General features: G+C 41.1%; 1 protein-coding gene across 1 annotated transcript in view; it reads right to left on the reverse strand.

Moving 5' to 3' along the window:
* ipo11 (importin 11) overlaps window positions 1-19,857 on the reverse strand; it is a 129,211-nt gene that overhangs the window by 26,334 nt on the left and 83,020 nt on the right. Inside the window, exons 24-29 of the mRNA XM_079755849.1 lie at window positions 19,613-19,693; window positions 15,256-15,351; window positions 14,814-14,927; window positions 14,163-14,284; window positions 6,926-7,021; window positions 4,707-4,791 (exon numbers count right to left, since the gene is read on the reverse strand). Coding sequence (XP_079611975.1) covers window positions 4,707-4,791; window positions 6,926-7,021; window positions 14,163-14,284; window positions 14,814-14,927; window positions 15,256-15,351; window positions 19,613-19,693 — 594 coding nt within the window. The remainder of the gene's footprint in view (window positions 1-4,706; window positions 4,792-6,925; window positions 7,022-14,162; window positions 14,285-14,813; window positions 14,928-15,255; window positions 15,352-19,612; window positions 19,694-19,857) is intronic.

The raw sequence follows: 19,857 nt of genomic DNA on the forward strand, positions 1-19,857 counted from the left end.
AGGTTGGAGGAAAAAAAAAAGAAGAGGAAAGGAACAGAAGATGATAAGATAAGTTTGAGGGAAAAGGCAACAGAGCAATGAGCGAATGCTTGGATTTGCTGTATTCACGGTTGCCAGACAGCTATATCCATGCACCTTCATCTTATCGTACGGGTCCGTAATCTTGGCCAAGTGGATATCCCACCCGTTTCCACAAGCCACGTTCACAAACTCAGCGTATTAAGGCCTGGTTCATGTTCAGCCCTCTTACAACTAATAATCATGTGGAACGCAGGACACCCTGCATTACTTTAGACTTTGCAAAAGTTGTGTTTATTCTTAATACAAAACTATATATCATTGTGCAGACAGATTATTAATGTAGTATTATAAATAGCTACATGTGAGCTATAGGTAGGATCATTGCAAACTGCTTCAATAATAAAAGCCATTGTGCAGGCTCATACAGGGGCATGGATGATTCCCGCCCAGCATGAAAATGGGCTGGAGACACATTGTTTATCACAGCCAGACAGCCAAAACAGTGCCCATCTATTCAAAACCAATGCCTCGATGCTACTGTGCAGAGAGACTCATGGCAGTTCTGGGGGTGTTTAGGATGGAGCAAAGTTTAACGTACTTAATGAAGTGTTGCACTTAACAGGGTTCAGTTGGAGGACAACAATGATCCATGTCTGTGGAAAGGTTAAAGATGTATTGGCTTAATAAATCCCTCCTGTGTTCTATTTCTTTTGCGCTTGCTCTATGCTGGATCAAATTATTGAATGATTGACCAGAGGACGTGCAGAGCCGTATAGTTCATGACGGCAGCAGAGCACAGCATGGAGATGTGGTTAGGCGTTTGGTTGTTTGCATCTAACCTACAGCTCTTCTGGAAGATCTGTGTTTTAATGAGACAGCTATGCATCAACGGTTCATTCAGATCCTGAGCTACGGATTAAAAGTTAGCATGCGGCATCTGCCTAAAAACCAGATCACTTACTGGTCATTGTTCATGTCGACTACTTATAACCTCCTTATGATAACGGCTGTTGGCCATACTAAAGACGAGGAAAACGGGGCAGGCTATGTTTATGGTTATGAGACATTAATGCTCTCTTTGTTTACATCGGTAGGCTCATCAATCTGTTTTTTCTGCTCTACGGTATAACCGCAGGTGATGAGAGCGTAAGTGTGGAGAGTGTGTGGTTGATTAGAGCGTGGTGCTGGGTGAGGGTGCACACCTGTTGTGCATTTGGTAATCAATGCACACAGGTTATACCAGCCATCAGCGCACACACGACACTGCAAGAAAAAGTCGAAAAGCGTGTTTACACCCGTTCTCCCGCGAAGAAGGTTTCTATACAAAATAGATTGGTGTGGAATGCCTTCAAACAGCCAGTAGCATTAGTAGTCTACAGTGTCTTCTAGGTAAGCAAGCTAGAATGCTTCTGATATAATAATATGCTAAAGGGTGTAGTTCCAGGCAAAGCATTACAAAGAATAAAAGTCATGAATTTGAAGAGTTGTTTGTACCAGCAGCTTTGCACATGGCAATTTGTAGCTTAAAACGTTTCATCTGCCTTTAATAACAATATAATACTTTTCTCAATATGTGTCTGCAGTTTCAGCGACAAATAACATGTCTGTCTGCTGCAAAGCAAATATGCATGACTATTCATCAAGAGACCACAGCAGAACAAGCAGTTCCCCCGCCTCTTACACACACACAAACTTTGGGTTGTGTGCACACACCTATTACAAAATAAAGTGAGAAACTGATGCCAACATTGTAGCCAAAGAGCACAAAAGTGAGTCACTAGAAAATGTCACAGATGCCTTTCCTTGGTCTTCTCAAAAAGACACTTGATACTTATGAACTTTGAACACACACACACACACACAGACACTAAGGTGGCTATGGATGACACAGTGCAGAGTTTCCACTTCTACCCTCTCCCTTGGGCAAAAATTCAGCTCAGTCCAGGGTCTGGGCTAAGGTGATAAGTGCTTTGGGGAGGATATCACCAAGCTTACACACACACACGTGTGTGTGTGTTTGTGTGTGTGTGTGTGTGTGTGTGTGTGTGTGTGTGTGTGTGTGTGTGTGTGTGTGTGTGTGTGTGTGAGAATGCATGCGTGTTTGTATGTGCGCGAAATAGTATTTTTAGAAAAGAAAGTCAAAAGTACACGATTCAACATTGAAGCAAATTTTCTATATCTAATTAGCCCAACATAGACGACCAGAGTGTGCCAGAGTAATTCAATGGAGTAGGTTTAATAAGATTGTCTGCTGCGTCAGCAGGATTCCAGTCAAAGCCAATTAACAGTTCAATTAGAGGCGCCTTCTGCACCCCCCACTGTGACTACCATGTGGAAATACTACAACAGTACCAAATTAGTTCTTCATTGCTCCTCCAAATAAACGTGGCCTACAGCCGCACAAAAAACAAATGTGTGCACGTGAACAAGTCAGAGAGCGAAAGGGTGTGTGTGTGTGTGTGTGTGTGTGTGTGTGTGTGTGTGTGTGTTTATAAAGAAGGGGGGAATGGGTTGGTGTGATGAAAATTAAAAAAAAGATGGATGGGATGAATGAAAAGGAAGAGTGTGTGAGGGGTCGCAAGACAGTTAGAAGAGCAGATGCGAGAGATTGCAGATGTAACAAAGAGGGGTCATTAGAAGATATAAAGATAATACAGAGGTAAATGTGGACGAAGAGAGCGATGGAGGGTGGGCAAGAGATGGGAAAATAGATTGGTTTTGTGTCAAAACTAGCATCCTTTGGACCCTACTTTTCAAGTGACCACTCTGTTACTGTAATTCAGTCCTGGAGTCACTAGGCTGTTAACACAGGCTGAAGCCAAGAATATTTATTGTAGTGTAATGTCACGATGTCTTAAAAGAAAAATATAAAATGGTATCTATAAAAAAAAAATATATACATCAGTGCTGTCAAAATTAACACGTTCATTTTGGAGATTAATTTAAATTTTGTGACATGTTAAAAAAAAATCAACGCCGTTAACGCAGTTTTGCCACTTCCTGTAGCAGCTGACCCATAACCTCTGTGCGCGTGTGCAGCCAAACTAGAGTTTAGATTCTCTGCACGAGCCCGAGCCGGCCGGTTCGGGCCGATATTTCCCACCACTATCCTCGGGCCGGGTCGGGCCTTTGATCGAGCGTTTGTGTTTATTTATTTTTTTCTTAATCATTGCTTTATTGGCCTAATCTGAGGAGAAATCTATGCCATAAATAGAAATATTATAGGCCTTCGTTACACGGGTCTTCTCAATGCCGTGGAATACCCCGTTCACTTGCATGGGTAGTAGAACGGTAACTTGTCAACGAATAAATTGTAAAAAGACACACCATGTGAAGTTATTTTTTCGTTTTGGCAAGTAGCCGTGTAATAAGCGGGATAATGTATAGAACGTCGCTGGTCATTATCGAAAATAAGCCCCTTCAGGGCGAAGCAAGACACCTCCGCTGCACGTCAGTGTCCTGTTCACCCTGTCGGGGCTTATTTTCCAGATAATGACCGGCGTTCTATACATTATCCCTTACATATATATTTAGCAGAGTAGGCCTAAGTAACAAATGTGTACAAAGTTACACATGTATTAAAAAAAAATGTCGGGTTGAAATCGGGCTCGGGCTCATAATAGCAGTTAATGTGTCGGGCCGGACCGGGCTCGGACAGAACGTGCACGGGTTCAGGCCGGGTCGGGCTTGATTTTCTGGGCCTGATCTAAGCTCTAAGCCAAACTACACAAAGCAAGCCGCTTGGTTAGAGCGCATTCGCTGGCGCAAAGATGGACAAAGACAGAATTTTAGGAGGAAAGTTTCACTTCAAAAAATTGCCAGTTGGAGAAATCTAAAGTAATTTGCACACTTTGCAAAGCTGAATTCAACTACCATAGAAGTAGTTCATCTTTAGCTGGCACCCATTGCACACAAGTACATTTCAACCACAGTGCCTGTAACCACAGTGCCTTGTGAGAGCTTGTTATCACTCTCTGGCTACATCGTTCAAACGAAGCAAGCTTCTTTGTCCCCTGATAACGTAAACAGACTGGTATGCCTCAGTAACTGGAGAGTAAAGAAGGACTAAGCCAAATTGTCCCTATGGAGGGAAAAATGTTCAATGTTCAGAGCAGTATCTTTTCTTGTTCTTTTTTTACATTAACTCATGCACCTTTTTGAAATTCAACTGACATGATTATGGAACACATTTTTGTTGTAATAATATATTACTGGCCGTTCATATAAGACATTATCGCCCTCTGCACTTTAACATAGGCCTGGGTCGTTTTTATTTCTGCTAGAGCCGCAGATATAAGAAAGATGCCATTAAAGTTGAGTCAATGTTGATGATTTTTTTTAACATTTGTATTCACAGGAGAGAAATTGTATTCAAAGAAGAAAGAAAGCTATTAAAATAGTATTTTAATCTAGATATACTTTCTTTGTGTTGATTCTACATTAATTCCATGATTTTACTCAAGTAAATATCTGTTACAAGCTTCGGCCTTAAGTAGAAAAATTAGATTAATTGAGATTAATTTATTGATTAATTAATCTAGATTAATTACAGAAAATTGTGAGATTAATTAGTTGTTGTTTTTTAATCTATTGACAGCACTAATACACATACAAGGATCCTGTCAACATCTATAATCAGTTGTGTGAGGTAGTGTTTTTAACTGCGTGCGCTTGTTTTTACTCACCAGTTTCTTCCTCTTGTCCTGCTCAGTGGGTGGCTCCTCATCCTCACTTAGTTTGGGCTCCTCAAAATTGCTCATCAGCATGCAGCTGCAGACACAGAAATATTCCACTCAATATGAATAACCCCAGCAGGCACAGTAAGACACCGCTTCAGTCAAGGCAGGGCACAGACACACACACACACACACACACACACACACACACACACACAGGTGCATACAAAGGCACACGCACACACTATTCAGATGGTCTCACAGAAATTCAAATTCAACTGTCTCCCTCTTTCATCATTAGTCACTGTCTCCCTCTCTCTTTCTCGCTCTCTCCCATACACACACATACAAACGCATGCAAGCAAATGATAAATTGCAAAAATTCCGGACGCTATTCATTCTAGATCGGTGAGACTTCCAGAGCGGCTGATCTGTATTCAGGGGAACCCACCGAGCTAAACCTTTGTACCGTGACCTCGCTTCTGTCTTTAGTCCTTGGCGACACCCTACCTCTACGTTACGTGACCTATAACCTGCAGGAGATCTGATGAGAATATAGAAATGGGCATATAAAATGGACGCACTATTTGTGCAATAACACACCCATATGCACAAACACGATAGGGGCTGCATGGATCAGGTCTCGATGATCGATGTTACTCATATCCTTCTTGACCATGGATGGCAAAGAGTGGCGAATGACTAATAGAGTGTGTGTGTGTGTGTGTGTTTGTGTGTGTGTGTGAATGATTTCCTACAGTAACATGTAGTTGCATGATTCACCCGTCAGCACAAACCTTGAGGGCATATACGTCTAAATTAATGAGCTATATTTTGTTACATCAAACATGTTTTTGAAACCATTAGTAATAAATTAACATATCTATTTATTTCAAAGCATCTATGAAAAAGATGTACATTGTTTATAAACTACTGCCATGATCTTCTGCAATACGTATGAAATGCTCCATGAAAACTATCAACACGGACGAACAGGCAGCATACAAATGAACAGAATTACCATGTCTACACGATAACAGAATATATTGGCCAAAAGGGATTTCTATAATGATATTAAAGTGCAATATGAAAAGGCTTGCCAACCGTCATGCCCAATTATTGCATGTGCAAATGGCTGCCGAAAAACACTTAAATTATGACACTGCGCCGAGAAGATTCCAACACAATGGTGGAGTATTCTATCTGTGAGAATACCCATCTCTAATGGGTCCAGTAAACACAAATCAATGCCCAAGACACGTCATGATTAACACACATGGTGCAAGCAGTCATCTGTTCCCTTTTAATATTTTAATGTTAAAATAGGAAGGACGGAAGAAGGAAAAGGATAATGTTCCTTTAACTTATTGAGCGCTTTCCATTGACAAAGTTACGTCACATCCTCTGAAAAGATCTAAACCGTGGTTCAGCATAACTGGGGCATTGAGGTGCATTTCCATGTAAAAAAATTATTGTACACACACAGGCGGTTGATGAACATGGAAATCTATGGCATTAAAGTAATGTGTCTATAATATAAAGATTTCAGATGACACGCTCAAAGTGGATGAAAAACTTTGTAGGGTTTGGTTTGAATGGGGAAAATACAGTCAGAAGATAGGTTAGGATAACAGTGCATTCGTCATTTAAGAAACATTGTGCTCTAAGAGTTTGTCAATGAAAGGCGAGGGGGACACCAAGGACAGAGTGTGAGGAATCAGGGTAGGGCACAGACAAGACGTGAACGTCTAGCAAGAGAGGACAGCGTTTTCCTTTTTTTTTCTCCCAGGTTGAGCAAATACGCTCTGTGCTATTTCACAGGTTATAACCTCTTCTTGATCGTCGCTTGTCAGAGTCGCCCACTCCAATCTTCCCCTTTTTGCAAACCGTCCTTGGCAAACAGTTGCTACTCCTTTGTGTAAAACAATTCATTTTTCAACCTTGGGTTTGGTGGATTTCCCATTTCATTCCAATCCAAGGTGTGCCATAATGACCCAAATATTTCCCACTTTCCAAAACAAACTCTCAAACCTTCCTAAATCATAGCAACCATGCCTGTCCAAAGAAACCCAACATTGACCATTTTACTGCTTCTGTGTGAAATCTCAGGGTCGCTCTTTTTGTTTTTCCATGCGTCATTTCTCGGGCGTTTTCCTATTAAACTCAGCAGGTAGTGTGTCTTGGCAGAGAAGACTTAGTAGATAAAAGTGACAAAGCAGTGGACCTACTCTCTGGAGGTGCCCGTGTCAGAGTCCTCGGTCATCACGTCGTGCAGCGCCTCCACGCAGATGTTGACGATGCCACAGAACTTGTCCTGGATCACACTGAAACAAAAGACAGAAAAAAGGAAGTTTGTAATCAAACCAAACTGTACTGGTCTGCCTGTTTTAGGTGAGATTGTACTAAAAGTAGAGAGAATTTTGTTATATTCATATAGTTATATTCATGATGTGGGTGCCAATTTGTGCATCATTTCAAATATTGGCACACACGTCCATATTTAGAATATTTTAGCAAATCCTGCGTTCCCCTTTGAAATGGATATTCACATTATGTTCCCTTCAGCTCCCAGAGCAACAACATTATTTAGTCAAAAATAGAGATATGTACCATTGGGGAACAAACAAACCATCAGATTACTCAAAGTGTCATCTTTGTATTACCAATATATGTACTACAAAAATAGTAATCTAGTTTCGTATTATTACTACAAACATATATTCATGCTGGATAAAACCTTTCTTCATGACCATCCTATCTTGCGAGTTCACAATCTGTTTCTGTCTGCAGATCGGTCTGGCCTGTCGTTTAATGCCTTTTCCAAAAAAGTAACAAATCTAGGACCAATCAGCGCTCGTTTCAGTTCATGATGAACAAGGTCTGCTGGATTAAAAAAAACAATGGCGGGGGCCTAAGGAAAGTGTAACAATCAAAACCGTGTCTAAATGTACCCGAAATAGACTATGCTAAAAGATGAAGAGAAATCTGCTAGGCCAGCTTATCCCAGATAACAATACGTTTTTGCTTTACTTCCAACCAGATTCAACAAGAGCCGAGAGAGCATGTACGTCACTCTGATTGGCTGGAGTTTCTTTAAACAAAGTCAGGCTGCGGCCATATTTGGGCAATTGCTGCCCAGCTAAAGCAAGACTGATATCCATTGCGAAACGCAACGTGAATATCAGGACGATCTCACAAGCAAGGATACAACAGCCACCTTGAAAAAAGTAGCGGTGGACGATTCCAGGTTAATACAGGATAGCATATTTAATACAGTAGATACGCAAGATATGAGTTTGACCACGATGTGCTGCCCCTAAAAACAGAGTCAGCAGATGTCACTGCGAGTCATGGCAATTCCAAAACTATCTGCCTGTTCAAATATTTTGGGTGAAGACATTTATTATCAGCCTTAAAATTTTACCTCTAAACAAAAAGAAACATATGCCCTTAAAATGCTAATTGGTGCCTTTAGGCAAATTGCAAGCAGATGATGCATTATTTTAGTCAGCCTTTGAAGGGAATGAGTCAGACAATAACAACGAAAGAGAAAGTAGAGCGATATCATCACAAAAATGAGGAAAGGGAAATATGTGTGGGAGTGGGCATTGATGCTTCAAAGGTTCTGTCAGCCTCGTGAGTATCAGGCTGAGGACGTCCACCTCGGGCTACGCTGCTCACACCTGGACAGCGGAAGAGAAATGGAAATCAAAATAAACTAAATCCAAGCACGCAAAGAGAGGCAGAGACTCATACGAACATAGAGCAAACCCTTTTTTATCCACAGATATTTTAAGTTAAAAAGTATTAATTTTCCTGTTAATAACCATCTGCTCTGTTTTTGGTCACAATGCTTTATTACAACATCTGTGGTGCAATAGTTGTCAATTAAAAGCCCGATAAACTCGGCCTGCTAGCTTGATCACCAGTTATGTCCCATTACCCCTTGATAATGGAACGGCAACACTGAATAGAGAACGCACATGAGACTATAACTTTTAGGGGAGCGAGGATTGGATTCGCGAAGCTATTATGTAGGGCATTAATTGGAAACCGTTGAACCACACATGATTGTTTACCAACACCAGCGCCCTAGTTTAACCTGTTAAACTCGAGGTTCCCCAGATTTGGGAAGACCCTGATCAATCTCGCAGCAAAAGGCATACAACACTGCCCTTATTATGTAGAAACAGTCATATCAAATTAAACATGAGAAACTCCGCTACAAGCACATACAAGTCATTTTTACACACACCAAACACAACTCAAACACCAAGCATATTAATTAGACAAATTAGATAATTAAAAATAGGCTGGAGCTTAAGAGGTGAAGGTTAAATAACTCACAAAGGTGATCCAATCACATGCGGTCACACCATGCGAGAAAACGCTAGCATCCTCAAGGCACAAGCAATTGTTAAATACTGGTGACCCCATATCTGTACATTTGAATTACATGTGGATCATGTTCAATGACTTTCCTAATGATTGCTTAGCGTTCCATGTTTGTGCTCATAATGCCACGCAACCACGCAAACAGGATCTTCATAAAATTGACCACAGAAATGCAATTATAATTGTTTTATAATCAGGATAAATTACAATGACTCCCTACCATGAATCAAAGGAATGCCAAGGGGTGCAGGTTGATCTAACAGGGATTGGGGTGAAGTTTAGTTAAACTCTGAAGGCAATAGTTAACTGTAAAAAACTGTAAAGGTTTCAAATCAACACAGTGTAGTCTAGCCACTGCAGAAACACATGTTTCGAAATCATTTGACAAGTACAACACAAATAGTGTTTTCTTCGGTGGAATAACGAGACAGGAAGCAAAGCGTTACACTGCCCACCACGGGCAATGTGCCATCTCTCCCCAGGAGCTCTGCTGTGACATAGTCTGACTGCTGGATCTGAGATCAGGTTACAGGCAATGTGAAATTGGTGGAACGAGCTCCCTGCCGATGTCACGACCGCACAGTCGCTCACTAGCTTCCGCAACAGACTCAAGACTCACTTGTTCACTTCAGAGTTCACCTCGACTCTGCATAGCCTCCTCCCGCCCCTCCTCCCCACTTACCCTCCTGAAAACACTCGTCTTCCGCACTTATTGCATGTTTGTACGACCTGGCACTTAAAAATAGTATTTAGCATTGTGCAGCATCATATCCTAGTTATCCTTGTTGTATACAGGGAATCGGTTAACCAATTGTACGTGCTTGGCACTTGTTTCTCTGAACATCCTAACTGTACCGACAGCAATATATTGTGGTTTCTCTTTCTTCTGACAGATATACTTGTTGTAAATCGCTTTGGATTAAAGTTTCTGCTAAACACCTTGAAAGTAAAATTGCACATGGCTGCCCCCACCTGGACTGAGGCTGTGACCGAGTCTCCCTTTGTCCTGACATCTTTGTTGAACATTTTAAAATGTTTTGGAAAGTAATGAAAAGTTTCAGAAAAGTTTTGTGAGACTGAAGGTAGAATAATCCAGAGTAAATATAGGCTGGCGTGACTTTGAGAGTATAAGGTGGTGCTCAAGTGATAATGTTATCCCTTTGGAGAAACTCTGATCCTCTGTGGCTTAAAGAGGGGATATGTGTAAGGGACATTCTTGCCAGCTCTATTGTTATATTATTATATATATATAAAAAAAGTACAGCTTAGTTCAGGATGACGTACAACAAGAAAAGCAAAAATAACAGCTAGAATCTAATGAAAACAGTTGAAGGAAATGATCTTCAAGATTCATTATTTATTTGTATTTATTACTTTAATTTAGTAGCTGTGATAGGATTTGTTACTATCCTTAACAGTTGCTGACAGGATTATAAATCCTCATCAATTTAGGGAAACTAATTTACCAGCCAGTGCACTGCAAATTGCATATGTAACTGACAGCTTAAATGATCGTTCATCTTAAATTTTGCATGCATAGTAATGAAAAAAACAGATCCATCTGTAATCCATTTGTCTAACCAAGGAGATGGATCACGTTATCAGTGTTAGATTTTAGCGGATCTATACTCGACATTAGGAACATAAAGGAAACCGATTAACCAAAAATGAATTTCCATGCGTGCGAACAACTCATCCGTGCAATAATCATTATAGAGCATTATAGAACAGTGTGGTTCCGGAAGTAGAAATCCCATTAATTTTCTCCATAGAGGTTTTGATTAAAAGCCATCATGTCATAACCATCCAAAGTATACTTTAACACACTACACTGTTATATTGTGAAACAATGGTATATGCTCCTTTAGAATCCACAAGTTAAAGATGTAAACTTCTAGTTTTTAGAAAAATGTTTTTTTTGCGATGTCATTTGAAACAACCTTACTACTACACTACCAACAATCCTAGAAAAAAATCAAAGTGTAACACATCGTATTTGATTGGTGGAGCTTGCAGTTACCATGGAAACTGGTAGCTTTACCCTCACCGGAGAAAGTCAAGTCGTCGATGACTGCTGCCATTGAACTCGATCGCTTACCATAGCAACCATGATTTCCCTTAGATTAATAGAAACTGAGAGTTATTGTAAGAACTGTAGCGGAAATTAGCTGTACATGTTGAAAAATATGTTAATATAGAATATACATGATAAAAATAAAATAAAAAATATATGACATAGCACTGGCAGTGCTTTTTAGTAATTTCGGCAGCATAAAAGCTAGAAGAAATACACGTAACTAGAATACAAGACTGAATTCGCAGGTATTAAAACTTTTGAACAGCAACAGAAATAACTAATACACTATTAAATCAATTTGGGACGGTTTCCATGCCTCAAGGCTACATTTGCAAATTAAAATAACTATAACTGTTTTATAATATATTATTTGTGATAACATAATGCCCATGGCAATAATGAGAAAAATGAACTTCCCAATAACACATATTGTGGCAGGTTCTTGAAATATCGAAATGATCATACAAGATTTCTGCTTAACTTCACAACACCGTTAGGTGATATTTGTAGTCCCTATTTCCCCCTAGATACATTATGCTGTATCCTATGTGCGATACCAAACAGTGATTTTCTGCTAGTACATCATTTTTAATTTCCTGACAATGTACTCCTTATTAGACATGCATCGGGAGAAAATCTATGTCCTGAGCAATGAATCAAGTTAATTGAGTTCATTCTAGCTAGACAAGAAAAGTATTGAATTTGAAAAAATATATACAAAACTGATAATTTATTTCAACACATACGTCATACTTTCGTTATTAAATATTTTATAATGCTGATCCATTGCGAGGTTAATTAAGGTCTCAGAAGTTTCTCTGAATAGTATATTTTTATCCTGTAACTAAACGTGGATACAGTATACCGTTTCCAAGCCTTGGAACATCTTCCATCTTCTTCCAGTATGTGTGTTGTGATTGGCTGTGTCAGAAAAAGTGTAGACAGCTTCATCAAGCAGGTTGGTGCTGTGCAGCTTATGAAAAAAGTACTACGATTCACACTCATCTACGCCTTTGATAACAAAACGAGAAAGCAAAAAACTTTCTACCAAGTATCGTGATAAAAGTATGAATCTTCATGGCACATTGAAGCAGTTTTTCACCTCATCTAAACCCATTAGGTAGTTACTTTGAACAAAACAATGAAACATTAAATCTCCCCCAGGTAAAAGTGTGAGCGAGGCAGTGCCGGTTTATTCTTTCCTGACACATTCTTTCCTGACACACATAGAGCTCTGAAACAAGGCGTTGGACTCGAAAGGGAGGGATTCTCTACCAGCAGGGTCATCTCATTTCCTCTGTTCACTAGCTCCATAATAGAGCGTCTGACAAGACAGGAAATTTGGTAATTTCTCCCCTCAATTATTTTAAATTAAAGTCTGGCTGCGATATATAGCCGTGAAAAAACAAAGCACTCCAAAGCACAGGTTGAATTTCATGCCTTTCACACTGCCTCCTTGAGTTGATTGAAGAAGATTTGCATTTACAGGCATAATCAACCAGATGATGCCCGACTGCTTGCGTGAGGTAAAAAGTGAATTGAGATCAAGTCATTGAGATACAGGAGCAACTTTATCTTAAAGAAAAAAAAAAGGTACAGCTGTATGGTCTGCAACATCCTGAAAATAGATGTGAAAGGAAACATGAAAATAAACACTTTTCTACAGTCCTCAGGATCCCTGCACCGGCCTCACTGAGTTTGTGTGTGCGTGTGTGTGCGTGTGTGTTTTTCCATTCACAGCTTTGTGTGTCTCCCTCTGCCCCTGAGTGGAGCCATATTGATCTTTATTGATTCTGACGAGTATCCTTTCTAGTCAATCAATCAACTGCACCAACAGGGTTGTGTTCTTTACCTTGTATAGTGCACTCACATTTCAAGCCATGCTGTGACTCTACTTTCAGGAAAGTAGTCAATACAGACACACTTTCAATAGATGCACCATACAGAATCAAGTGAATAATATGCACAGAATTGGCCCCCAAAACAAATTATGTTGCGACTGCATTACCGATTCCAATGCACTGAAGTAAATAGATGTGACACAAAATCATAAACAGAGGACCATGAATGCAATGTACACACGAAACAAGATGTAATGAGAAAGAGGGATAGAGTGGGATCGAAAGAGACTGCGCCGCATGAATTATGTGAAGTGATCCACAGGTGTGGGCACGTAAATCCCTAAATACAGAGCCATAAATAAACGACAAACATGCAATCATCCTACACCTCCGCTAACCACCGTGGCCATGCAAGCACTTCTAACAAGTGATGCCACACATTACCCCCCTCCCCCTTTCACACCCACAACAGCGCCGGGTGTCAGTGATGTAAGGCATCAACCCTCTTGGCAAAAGGAGTCCGCCATATTGCCGAGGGACTGCTTGGCGCCCAACAAGCCAGACCTGCAGCCCCCCCTGGTTGATAGATTACCCATTATACCTCCTGATCCGCCTCTGGCCGAAGGAAAAAAAAGGCAGAGAAGTGATGGCTCTTACCCTTATGGCCAATACATTTTCGTTCTCAGAACCTTAAGAGTAAAGCGAAGTCCTGTGGGATCACTATAAATGGATGTGTTCTGTATGTGGGCTGATACATGCATCTTGTGCGTCTGTGCTGGAGAGCCAGCTGGTGTGGGCTATAAACTAGAAGTGAGTGGGTCAGTTAGGGCCATTAACGGCATCTTTGTAAGTCTCAGTGAAACACGTCTTTCCTCCCAGTGATGTAAACGCTGCTTCGCGGATTTTATCATTAATAAAAGCGTCTGCAGGAGGCCATCATGCATCAATGCATCTCGCCGTTTTTGCGTTATCCCAGTATATACAGTTGTTAATGTCTAGTCTTTCACCAATGGACACACATCATCGCCCTTCTTTTTTTCAGCCGTCAAAGTCTGCTTGACGCAGCACAATTCCCTGGCACAAAGCCTATTGGGAGACTCGGAACAGAGTGGCAGACAGACGTTACGCCGGTGATTGACACTATATTCTCACCTGTTGTCCGACGGGAGAAGAGAGAGCAGGGCCAGGGACGAAAGCTTCCTCCTTTCAGGCTGGGTGATGTTATCCATGCGGTCTACCCACATCTCTATCACATTGCCCAGCAACTGGTCAATCTGGTCATGAGGCAGGCAGGGGAAGAGTGAGGAAAGAGCGGCAAGGTGTGTTGAAGGACATGGTGGAAAAAGGACAGAATTGGACAGAAAGATGGGGGAGAAAAGGTGTAGAAGTGTGAGTCATGAGGAGAACAGAACAAAAGCAAATGGATGACTGAAGGAGGCCTTAGCTGGACATTTCAGATTGGGGTCAAGGCGCTGTGACAAGGGTCAGTCTAATGGACTCCCATGCTTGTCAAGTAATGTTTGGGCTCTCTCACTGCCTTGACCTCTGCTGTCACTGAAAGAGCAGCCTAGCCTTTGGAGAACATGAGCTTTTCAAAACAAATTGTGTTAATGAATCATTTTCAAAACCCAAAATAAAATTTACACAGTTTTGAAAACTTCTTCAAATGTGCAATTCCTTTTCTTTTTGCATTTCTCCAATCCATCGTACAATACCACAACGTTTGAGTGTTACTGTGGCTTTCAAACAATAGATTCAAAGTCTGTTGATGCAGATCGTTCTGTTGGATCTGGAGAGCCTCACCCCCTGGTTGCTCTCAGAGGCCATCTGTGTGAGCAGAGAGGAGAAGAAACTGGAGTTCTGCAGCAGGACACGGCCTGTGATGCCCAGATAAGTCGACATCACCACGGGGTACCTCTGTTGGACACGGACACACACACACAGAATTAGAAGAACACACGGGCAAACACAATCTCTAACTTAAAAAGCACGGCTCATGTAATACTTATCCCCGTTCAAAAAAAAACATCACGCTATAAGCTTAGTTCTTGATGAACTGGCAGAGAAACGCAGAACCTTCCAACAGCAGGAGAGGTGATCGCTGTTGGACATCACTAAATATTTATGAACATGAATATTGACATGCCTCTAAACTATCATTCCTCGGGGAATCAGTTTGTTTATGTGGCTTACGGGGTATCGACCGACAGACTGCGGAGCCAGGAGGCTTAAAAACCAGACCCACCTCTCCGTCTACGACGCCTCGGAGGACAGCTGGCAGCAGGGGCTGGAACATGTGGGCCCCCAGTATGGGGCTTACCTTCAGCGCTATCTCCACCACCTGCAAGAAGACAGCCGGGATGATGGATGAGATGAGCATCCGAGGGAGGAAAGAAGGTGGTGGGGGGTTGGGGGGCAGATGGAAGGATTGCATAACAGGGGGAAAAAAGTAACACATCCAAGGCGTCTCGACACAGCCGATAATACAGGGGGCGGAGAAGAGCAGGTCAGAAACGGTTACATGCCCGACAGTGATCGGGCTTTTTTTAGTTTTGATGCTTTTATTAAAAAAGGTCATTCCTTGGCGGAAGCCAATTTATACTGCGAGACATGAAAGTGTGTTGCTTTCAGGGAAACAGGGAGTGGGCGGCCATGCTGGTCATTGTTAGCCTGTATTACTGCTAAATGGTATTAGTGATAAGAGGGCAAGCCAGCCTCAGACAATGCAGGGTTATTTTCCCTCAAATTATAGCATTGTCTCGATTGTCATGAAAATATAATTGTATTTTCCAAATATAATACAAACATAATAAGAAGGTGTTGACAGTACGGAGAGTTCATGTTCATGTTGCATAACATTAGTTGGTTTCCAAATACAGAAAGAATGTGCAAATTATTTTTGCATTCCATTGCAGCATGGCATAGAAAAAACTATGTTTCATCCTCCTTCCTTTGACATGAAGTATTTTACACATCATGGCTTCAAAGGCCATCTTTAATGTCATGGTCAGTGACTTAAATGACACAGCTGTTGCAATGAATTAAATATGTGAGAGTGGGAAAAATGTGCAAAACAGACAAAGAAAAGCCAAGGTTGCAGAGAAGTGACATTATCTTTTTTGTGCAGAATTCTTCAAGGGGCACATACTGATTACTTTCATCCTTTTGTCCTTAGGGGGCCCATGTGTGGTGAGCTGCCATGCGTCTTGATGGATGTTAACCCAGGGATGCTAAGCTAGCGCTCGTCTTCTTGCGACAAAGGATTAAAAGGAGCCAGATGTGTGGTAATGCTGAGCTTAAGCTTTCCCAACTTAGTGTGCTGGTGCCTCACAAGCCCCAAAACGCACGCGAAACAACAAACACAACACGACTTCACGCGGCATTCAATTAGTGGACACTTTTGTCCTTAAACAGAGTGAATGATAAACTCCTGGATAATTAAATGATAGTCATCATAATAATTGGTGGGAACCAAGTGCAAAAGAACAGAGAAATTAAAAAACCTCAAAGATCCAGGCAAAAACCAAACAAATCTAAAATATATACAGACGACAATCCATTCACTTCCTGGTCGACCATTCTGCTTCAATCTATTCTTGCTTTGTGGAGAGAAACAGGCCATATAATGGAGAGCTACAACTGCACAAATGGCAATTATATACGCGGACACAATTAGTAACCCAGATCCTCTTGATCATTTTGACATGAATCAACTTTAAGACTGTTTTGAACTCCTAAATATAAAGTACAGACAGCCTTACACACCCGTCCCTTTCAAGTCATCATCCTTCATGCTCATATAACTCAGAAAAGGATAATTACATTCTGTTCTGTGCCAACACAGCAAAACTATGTCAATAAATAACTGCAGCACTTTCCAGCACAGCAGAGACCCGCGGCTAAATTGGTCATGTACCTCCGGCCTCCTGCGCGACACCGCTAAGCTAAATCAAACAGGGGGAAGGCAGCGTTTTATACGGTGCCTTTTCTGTCACCCCAGCATCCAGTGAGGCATTGTCGGGCACACCAGCCTTGGCATTTTACATCACGAGAAATTAAGGCCCACCATTGGGGTGGAAATAACGGTCTCCGTCTCTCACCGTGGCACTTTGCCCGGAACAGTAACCCCTACTGCAAATGAAAGGGCCCTATGGTGTATTATTAAAATGATGAGGTTCAGCCAAAGATGATTTATTACTTTGGGGAGGGGCGGGGGAGTGATGAGTGAGGAATAAAAGTAAAAAGGAGAAGAGGGTGACCTCCAACACAGTCTGATGCTGACAAGCCTAACCGAGTGAAACTCTGGTTGATACAGCCACACCTTGATCGGGGGGCACAACAGAAATACCAATGACACATGTGATGATGTGAAGAGATTGTTTGAACCGCTAAAAGGATCTGGCCACCCTTGAAAGAAAAATAGCCAAACAGGGAAAGAAATTTGAGGTAGTGTTGAGAAGTTAAGAAGGCATCATCAAATACGGACAGGCTGAATGTTGGCACAGTTTGAAAATCTTTACTTATGCAAGGCCTTAAAGGTATTTGCTGATTTCCCCTTTGAAACATTTTGATTAGATGTACATTGTTACAAACTATGGTAAAACGGTTCATGTATATCAACTGTTACGTAACGGGGTCCTTGGTGCAATGACTGAACAATGCTAGTAAAATAGTAAAGATCTGATCCATAATGATTTAATGGAAAAAAATCCCCAAATAGCAAGTACGTCCCAAGTGAACTCGTTGGAGACAATGTGCGGGATTAGGCGAAAAATTAATCCTAACCCAACAGCAACAACTTCTCTCCGCCGAGCATTCAAGCAACAACATGCGGTTGATTCCGGTACGGCCAAAGACATCACGGTTCAAAAACATGTTTGAAGTGCTTGAACGGCGAGACACTATTACTTCCTGCATACATTTAGCTGAAAAGCCTTCTCTTGTGCTTGCAAGAACTAAAGAACTACCTTGTTTTAACGGCTTATTACAGCAGATGTGGGAGATCAGAAGACCAATCACACTTCTATTTTATGAGGATTGGACTAATGTTTTAAAAAGTTGGCCTATTTTATATGAAAAATCGAAATGAAAAATGGTCAAATTTTGTCAATGTATTGAAACCGTGATGAACCTTACCGACGTTTGGTAGAGAACTGGGACTTTTAGAATTGTTTCACCCCTATTACACAGATCACGCTTTGAGTGGCACTCCCGAAAACCTCAATTACATGCTGCACCAAAGGGGTTGGTGGTTAATTACTGATAACCTGTGCATGAAATAGAAGCTAAATTAACTGCCAAAAATCCACTAAAGAGCATTTAGCTCATATTAACTCTGAGGCAGTGACCATCTGAACTTCAGATGTTCTTTGATCATGCCAAAATGCCTACCACAGCAAAGCCATACCAAAAAAAGCCTTTGACGATTCGTATTAAATATTTAATGCAGCTTGGTTTCCTGGCATGGAATTTCATCGACATGCAAAATTCTCTGGTCAAAACAGAATAAATTAGCTTCAATCATGATAAATGGTACATTATGTATTCATACATGTATTTATTTTTCTATTAATTTAGGGGGAAAAGGTGATAGAAAGGGAATTCCTAAAAAAAAGTACAACATCAAAGCCTTCATGGAGTCAAGTGACCCCTATCACTCCTAGCAGGCATGGAAGATAGGTTGAATGAAGGCGGGTTGGATGATATAGGGAAAAAAAAGTGCTAAATAATTAATTCGTTTTACACATACAGCGTTTGTGAAAGTAAAATGATTACTGCCCTATAATTAAAATATAATTTACTTGGCAAAAGCCTTCGGAAAAAATTGTCAGCTTATTGCCATTCATTTTCATATTTCTTTAAGTCATCCTTATATAGGAGTTTGCTTTGAGAAATACTGAATGGCCATTTCCAATTAAATAATATTGTTGTGAATATGATCAATTGGTTGCCAAAGTAGAAGCTGAATTATTCCTGAGCAAATATTAAGTGATTGCATAGAAAGTCGTCTGAAGTAGCAATGAAGGAAATGACAAAGCGTATATTCTGATTTGATGAAAGAGTTCTCTTGATTGCAAAAGCCAAAAGAGGTTGCATTTTCAACATTGATATTTATTTATACCATATTTGGCTGATGTGAAATCAATGTGGTTGAGAAATGAGGACACACACACACACACACACACACACACACACACACACACACACACACACACACACACACACACACACACACACAGAAATTAATTATTTACTTCAAGAAGTTCTAGAACCGAAGTCAAGAAGGGGGAAAGTATGGCACAAAGTCTCCATAGCTCTCCATTATTACGTTGTCCCACCCACAGTTCCCACTCGGTGCCCCCTCATGAATCCCATAATTCAGGTCACCATCAAATATACATGCAGGCCATTGTTGAGGCCAAACATGCTCCGTGAATAGGAGCAAAATGGCAGCGGAAGACCCGGGGGAAACCGGTTTATCTGTATGGGGGCAACAACTGGGGGATAATGCAGGATATGCCGAAACGGTGAAAAGACAACCAGAGTGAGTGAGAAATAGAATGCGAGATAGAGAGAGAAAGAGAACGAGAGAGAGAACATACCTTGAGCACTTGAACTTGTCCTTCATTAGTGATGTCTTTGAGAAGATGACAGAAGGATCGACACAGGGCCTCTGCATAGTTCTGTAAATACACACGGCAGCACAGCAGGAAGAGGCCGAGTTATTCAGAGTGCTGGTCGATGGTGACCGGGGGGGGCATGTGTACATTACAAAGCACAACGTAGGAGCTCGATCCCTGGCCAAAGTCATTGGCCGGCCGAGTCACTCAATCGATCACATTGTATT

The sequence above is a fragment of the Pollachius pollachius genome (genome assembly GCF_949987615.1).
Source record: "Pollachius pollachius genome assembly, chromosome: 1".
In the NCBI taxonomy this organism is placed as follows: domain Eukaryota; kingdom Metazoa; phylum Chordata; class Actinopteri; order Gadiformes; family Gadidae; genus Pollachius; species Pollachius pollachius.